Below are 7530 nucleotides of genomic sequence, written 5' to 3'. Positions count from 1 at the left end.
TAATGAGAAATGTGCTGGAAGAATGCACATAAAAAGCTTTGGAGAAATGAAAATGGAAACAACAGACACTTAGAAACTTATTGCAGATTAATAAAGAAAAAAACCCTGTCTCTTTGTGTCTGTGGGTGGGGCGTGTGAGAGTGCATAAGCACATACACATAACTACAGATTCTCTCAAGGTAGCTGTGAAGTATCAGGACATTTAGCCTGAAAGAAACTCAAAAGGTATAGGCAGACACAGAAGAAAATCCAAGTAGCTTGTGCCATAAGAATCTTCAGATGCTCCCATCTCCCCCAGGCTAGTAAGAAGAGGGGCAATTCTGCAGCATTTAGCTTCCTTCATAAGAAAGAACGTGGCCACTTGTGGTATCTTTGTAATGTTCATTTTATGCACGAATACACTAGTGGAAGCAAGCAGACACTTTTAGCTGGCAGGAAAACCACTCATCCCAATCGTACATTAGATTTCCAAACCAGCAGTGTGGATCCCCATAGACCAATCAGGAATCAACTGGGTAAGTTAAATGCATAGCTCTAAACTCTGCTGTCTTTCACTTCCAGATTCAAACTATCTGTAAATTGCCCATTGGAGTAGGAGGTGGAGGAGATTGTCCAGCCATTAGTTGCCAATGAATGAACTTCAAACTATCTTCCCCAAAATTTTCTGGCAATAACCAAGCAATCAGCTTTCTGCGGAAGTCACAGTTGCCCTGCACCAGATTTTATACATGTAAAAATATCACACTTTCTAGTGTAAAAATATCACTTTAATACCAAGTAAACCTCTCCTGTGTAGGAAAAAAGCCTTTTGTCTCACACATAAAAAAGGAGTTAAGAACTCCACTCCAAGCCTCTAATCTACAATTTTGTTTCAAGACCATTCTGAATGAATTAATGTTTGGCTGATGGATCAGAACACACTTCTTTACTTTTCCTCATTTCAAATCCACTGGGGAAAAAAATCAAGATTTTCAAAAGTGATCACTGACTCTGAAGTATGCCTTATGTTGCTTATACTAAATGACAAAGGAATATACTGAACACCGTGGGACTTGGGCTGTGTAAAAGGTAAAGGGACCCCTGACCATTAAGTCCAGTCGCAGACAACTCTGGGGTTGCAATGCTCATTTCGCTTTACTGGCTGAGGGAGCTGGCGGTTGTCTGCAGACAGCTTCTGGGTCATGTGGCCAGCATGACAAAGCCGCTTCTGGTGAACCAGAGCAGTGCACGGAAACACCGTTTACCTTCCTGCCGGAGCAGTACCTATTTATTTACTTGCACTTTGACGTGCTTTCGAACTGCTAGGTTGGCAGGCACATGTTGCCAACTTAAAACACAGCTAGGCATTCTTTTTCTCAATTTGGATTGAAGGTGGTTTTGGGGATAACTCATCATTCGGGGAATAACTGTATTCCATAAGAAATGGCAGGATATATTTGGGTTGTGGCTATTGTTGTGTGTTGCATCACTTCCCAAAGCAGATGCACAGTAAATGGAAGTGTGTGCACAGCCCTACTTCCAAGTAAATATTATAGACTCATCTACACATGTTCTTCTGTTTAGTACTTAGAGGGTATGCCAAAAGCAATCCTAAACTGAAAAAGCAGCTGTCTGCACAGCAACAGGATATATAGAAGAAGCGATTCCTTCTTGTTTTCTTAATACAAATATTGTACTGGTCTGGGGGAGGAGAGATGGAGTTGGGGCTGCTTCATATGTACGTATCAAAAGCAGAACAGAGGTCACTTTCCTCTCATTTTGCCTAAGTTACGTTGGAATGTTTCAAAACTAGAAAAGGTGGGCAGGGCCGATCACAAGGGTCTCTTGCAGCCTAGTTGTTGCCTGGCTGGGAGAACAATAAATGAGTGAAAATGTGCTGTGTGTCTAGCCATATGGTTTCTGCTTCCAAATATTACCATGGCTGTGTGGGAAGAAGCCACAGTTTCCATGCCACTGCACTCATTTATAAAGAACCTGTCAGACAAGTTTAAATTCTGGGTGGATTCTGTTGGCTTATGAACAGAAGTGATGAGACATATATATGTCCAAAAATAATGTGAATATTTTGTTTGAAACCTGAGTTTAACATAAAGCAGAACTCGAGCAAAATAATGAAGCTATGAAGTTGTGCACAGTCTTCTGCTGTTATAGTTCACTGGAATACTGGAGTGTTTCCTTTTTATAGCTTGGAATTGGTTTTTTGAGGCCTCTAATCCAATGACTCCCTTGAGGGACACACATTATCTAACAAAAGAGTACTTTCTCCTTTATTGATCAAATTTCACACATTTGGCAGGCATTCAAGCAGTTGTGAAGGCAGCACAAACATTTTAAATGGCTGGGTTTTCTCATATTAAACCAGAAGTTATGAGAAAACGGACAGGATCCCCTTTTCAAATTTCTTGCAGAGGGTTCTGTACATCAGGGGTGATGAAACTGTGACCAGAGATAATGGGAGTTGGAGTACAACAACATCTGGAGGGCCAGAAGTTCTCCATGACTATATGTCATTCAACACAGAACTACACATGTAGTTTGTCATTTACACTTGAATATTCTCTATGTGTGTTTTGAAAGGAAGGTCAGAAACAACAATGAAACTACAGGGAAGCTTTTTCATAATTGAAATCAGGAGTGGGTTCATTTCAGAGACTGTAATCGGTCAAAAAATGATCTGGTCAGTTTGAAGCATTGGCTAGCAAATCTTAAGAGCAGCCTTCACAGTCACCAGAGCCCTCCAAATGTTTTGGACTACAAATTCCACTTGATGCAGTACCGTTAAAACTGGGTTTCAGTTGCACTTTAATAGATGCATCTCATACTAAATTTAAAAATGGGATGGGGAATCTGTGGCCCTCCACAGGGGCAGAGCCAGGCTTCATGTTAGGGAAGGCAGAACCTCACTTAGTTGTATTTTTTATTTATTTACTTGATTGGAGGGCAGCTGCCCCCCCCCCCCCCGGCTACACCCATGGCCGTCCAGATCTTCCTGGATTGCAACTCGCACCAACACTCTGTTCAATTTTTGTGTGTACTTTTTAATGTGTTTTATTTATTGTTCATGACTACTATTTTAATTACTGTATGTTAATCTTCATGTTGTAAGGCACATAAAATGATGCTACACCACTGCTGTCCATCTCGATAAAGATGTGGCTACATGGAGCACACATGATAAACACAGTGTATACCACTGACCTGGCAGTTTTAGGGGAAGGTGGAGGGGGAAGAACTTTGTGAAAAGTTGACATTGAGTATGTGCCACACACAAAGTTGTTCAGAGGACCATCAGTAAGGCTTGCTGGTGAATAATGTTAGGGCTAATCTGAACGAGTGGCTCTTTGATCCTTATTATTATTATTATTAAAATCTAACAGCAGGTCGCCCACAGTCAGTAGCTGTCTCCTCCGCAATTTGGGGTTAGTTTTCAAGTGCACTATTCGGGGATGCAGCGACTGTTCCCCCTGTTTTCTGAGCCAGGTAGACAAGCCAGGAACTCAATAGTAGTTCAAACGGGGCTCAGACAGCAGGTCCTTCTACGTGGATTCTGTAGGGACAGAGGACATTTACTGGAACGAGGCTCAAATAATCTATCTCTTGCACAACAACCCTCTAGCTTTGTCCCGTCCTGGAACATCTGGTCTCGGCCACCTGACCCGCAGCCTTCGCAGGTCCACAGAAAAAGGAAAAAAAGACGGAATTGTCCTGTGATCAAAAGTTACAGAGCAGAGAAAGAGGCGTGGCAACCCTTTCAGCCCGCCTGCTTCAAACAGAAAGAGTTGCGTTTCCAACGCCCAGTAGCAATCCAGGGAAGAGTTGCCTTCTGATTGGCTAGCCTCACGAACGTGAAGGCGGGCCTCTCCACTGTTCAAACCGGCGGCGCCAAGGAAAGGCGGCAAGAGGAGCCGCTGTTTCCCCTGCTGGGCCCGTCGCCATGGAGACGCTCCTCTCCCCAGCCGAGCTGCTGCCCAGCCTCTTGGCGGCGTCGCGCTCGGGCCTGGTGCGAGGCTGGGACGCGGCGGCCGTGCGCCGGGCCCTGAGCTGGGGCCGCTTCTTCCAGGGGCTGCACGCCCGCCTCCCGCCCGAGCGCGGCATCTGGGCCTCTGTGGAGCGGCGCCTGCGCAGCCGGGGAGCGCCGCTCGGCCTCGGCCACCTGAAGCGCTGCCCGGAGCTGCTGGGCCTGGCGCTGCTGGAGAACCGCGCGCTGCCCTCCGACGCCTGCCGCGCCCTCCTGCGCGCCCTCCTGCACGGCGAGGACGGGGAGCTCCGCGCCCACCGCCTGGCGAGGCGAAAGGCGGCCGCCCAGCTCCTCCTCCTCCTCCTCCCTTCGGCGCCGCCGCCTCCTCACGAGGCCTCTCCGGCTAGAGCCCAGGGGCAGCTGCTGCTGGCGCGGCTGCGGGAGGAAGGCGGCGAGGAGGGCGCCCTCCTGGAGCAGCTGCCCTGCGGCCCCGCGCTGCACAGGGCCGTGGCGGCGGCGCTGCTGGAGCCCGGCGGCGAAGCGGAAGCCAGGGCGGCGCTGCTCCCTTGGCTGCTGCAGCAGCAACAGCAGCCTCGCCTGGCCGCCTTCTTCCGCCTGCTGCCGGCCTCGTGGGCGGCCTCGCTTTGCAGCCGCCACCCTGAGCTGCGCGCCCCTTACTTGAGCCTCTTGGCGGCCTGGGGGAGCCGGCTCCGTTACGACCCGCTGCGCGGGGAGTGGGGGGCCGGCGGCCTCGGAGAAGGCGCGGCGGCGCCTTGGCGGGAGGTGCGGGAGCGTGTCGGCTGCCTCTGCCAAGGGCCGGAGCCTCTACGCAGCGCGGTGCTGGCGCAGCTCAGAGACCTGACAGCCCAGGATGGGGGCTTTGAAGTACGAGGCCTGAGTGTTTGGACTGATCTCCTGCTGGACGTGCAGGCGTCTGCTTGTAAAGAAAAGCTCCTCGCGCGAAGCCTTCCCCCGCCAGCCAAATCATTTGAAAACCTAGAATGAAAAACAAACACTATACCTAAAGGAAAGATGACTGTGTATTGATTCTCCATTCAGAACTACTCACTTAAGATCAAGTGGCCTCCAGGTTCCCAGTGTCTTAACTCTTTTCTTTTCTTTTGTTTTCCAGCAGAGGATTGCTTCATGTAAAGGAATGTGTTCCTATGTATTCTCAGTTTTAGGTTTTCACTCCCAAGTGTAACAGTGCAATTAAATCACATAGAATAGATTCTCCCTCATGTGCTTTGTCATCTTCAGCCCTTCGTTATAGAGTAAAAAGAAAGTTATTCTAAAAAGTGTATTAAAAAAAAGTACTAGTTGCACCTTACATGCTCAGAAGTGCATGTTGAAAATCACATTATTATGGATGCAATGCTAGTGATTTATGTATGTGTAAATGTTATTAGGACGAACCAAAGTGATGCAAGAGAGTGTGCAAGCATTTGAGTTCTGCAGAACACTGTTTTGACACTTAGGTCCTTGTCACACTGAAATGTTCTTAATGGGACAACATGGCTTCCTGTCCTTTTTGTATGTCTCTGTAATGTGTAGGTGAGACTGCCATGTCTACCAAAAGATTAGAACAAAGATTTGCATCCTGAATTCTGGAGCAATCACAAATTGTTACAAAATTACCCAGCACTAGACATTTTTAAAAGCTCACACAAGTAGTACTCTACATGTTGATACACTGTGGACATTGCTATGTCGGCTCTGCTATTGAGCTTGTGAATCTTGGTTAAACATAGGGAGGAATATTTACCTGAGGTAGTTGTATTTCCCAGTCAGTTATCAGCAACTTAATCAGTATTCATGACTTAACTGACTCATATTTTGGTTGTCAGCAGTGATATAGGTGAAGAACCTCTTGTAAAACATACTGTGGCAGTGTGAAGTGTGTCTCCTGTCAATACTCTTCTACAAATACAAAACACTGATTTGTTTTGATGTATTGGATAGGTCCACTTAAGAGATTTCCTCTTACGTCCATAGAGCCACATGCGGGCCCATAGTCTTTTTCACTGTTTTGTTTTTGTTGTTTTTGTTTTTGTTTTTTGTCACCATAGCCAATTGAGACAAGATCTACAACATTCAGTAAAGTAAAAATGGGGCTATTGCTACCACATATATGTGTTCATGTGTAATTTGCATGATTATTGCCTATATTTAAGTGGTCTTTGTGTAGAAATCGTTACGATCCTTGATTTTCCTTGTATTGTTGATGGCCTGCAGTTGCAATATTGGAAAGTATCCCTGCTTGTTAGGCTGGTCAGGAAGTCTTTCCTGCTTGCTTGGTTCTAGTTGCTTGAAATTATAAATACTTGTTCCTAATTATGTCTTTATTATAATACAACTTTGAATTTCCATGTAATAATCTGACTTCTGTGGATAGGTCCAATGCAGTGGTCTCAAACTAATATATGCATTAATAGTAACACAGCAGAGACTGGTCACATCACTTCAGGTTTTCAAGCTCTATATTAAACATTTGCCATGTACATCCGAAATTTGTGGATGGTATTTGACTCATTTTTACTCAATAGACCCATTGAAATTTGTGAACGTGACTATGTTAGGGTTATTAATTTCAATGGATCAACTCTAAGTAAAATCAGTAGAATACCACCCTGTGTATTTAATAGATATTAAGCCAATGCTATCTGAATTGTACTCTCTGTGTGAGGAAAGATGGGTAGAATTTTTTTTAAAAAAACTGTATTTTTGAGCTACAAAACAAGGAACCATCTAAGTACAAGAAATTATTAGTGTAGAACTGGTTCCAATCAATTTCTTATGTATAGTGGCAAAAGTTCATATGTTCTCAAAGCAGAATGTAACCATTTTGTGTCTACTTATGCCCAATGATTTGTTGCCTTTGTTGTATTTGTGCCAATAGAAGGAATACATATGTGTTAACTTGCAATAGACAGAAGTTGACTTTTTTGAATCCAAGTAATGAGATTAGAAATAAATGCTGTAAGCCTTATACTCCTATAGTGACGTATCTTTGTCCACTATCAGAACATGCCTGACAGAAGTCTTGGGCTGCCATTCCCTCTTGGGCACTCCACAGAAATATTTCTTGTTCTTGGGAAACCATATTTTGTTTCAGTATCCAAGCCAACAAACTACTCTGTCTTGCAAATAAAAAAGAAGGCTTATCATAGTCACACTTTCATAAGGGCTAATCAAATAGTACTCAGTAGGGTTTACTTATGAGTAAATATACATGTTGCTCTGTGGTTCACTGATGCATATCAGTGCTTTACTTTTTGAAAGTGTTCCATTATAGCTGCTGTTACACATTGGATCTATTCAGCATCCAAAGCATGTTTACTTAAAAAAAGAAGAGAAGTTTCGCTGAGTTCAGTGGGACACAGTCCCCTAGTATTTTTTTTTTTTTAAATATATTTATTAAGCTTTTACAAAAAAAGAATACATAACAACAACAATAATAAAGAAAAACAAACATAGTCAACAATACACTTAGAAGAGATAAAAAACAAAAAAAATACAAAAAAATTACACCAATCAAGCTAACAAAAAGTAAAAACACCAACTTTTAAATT

General features: G+C 44.2%; 1 protein-coding gene across 1 annotated transcript; it reads left to right on the top strand.

Annotated features, from left to right (window-relative positions):
* Positions 1-2901: 2901 nt before the first annotated feature.
* Positions 2902-6947, top strand: FANCF (FA complementation group F). Its single transcript, XM_081877006.1, has one exon. The coding sequence runs from the start codon at positions 3935-3937 to the stop codon at positions 4961-4963; it is 1029 nt and encodes a 342-aa protein (XP_081733132.1). The 5' UTR covers positions 2902-3934; the 3' UTR covers positions 4964-6947.
* Positions 6948-7530: the final 583 nt, after the last annotated feature.

The sequence above is a fragment of the Podarcis erhardii genome (assembly GCF_964252035.2).
Source record: "Podarcis erhardii genome assembly, chromosome: 1".
Taxonomy (NCBI): Eukaryota; Metazoa; Chordata; class Lepidosauria; order Squamata; family Lacertidae; genus Podarcis; species Podarcis erhardii.
This window is presented reverse-complemented; position numbering and strand designations above follow the sequence as displayed.

Excerpts from the sequence above, each read along its gene's own strand:
- FANCF (XM_081877006.1), top strand. The coding sequence starts at position 3,935 with ATGGAGACGCTCCTCTCCCCAGCCGAGCTGCTGCCCAGCCTCTTGGCG.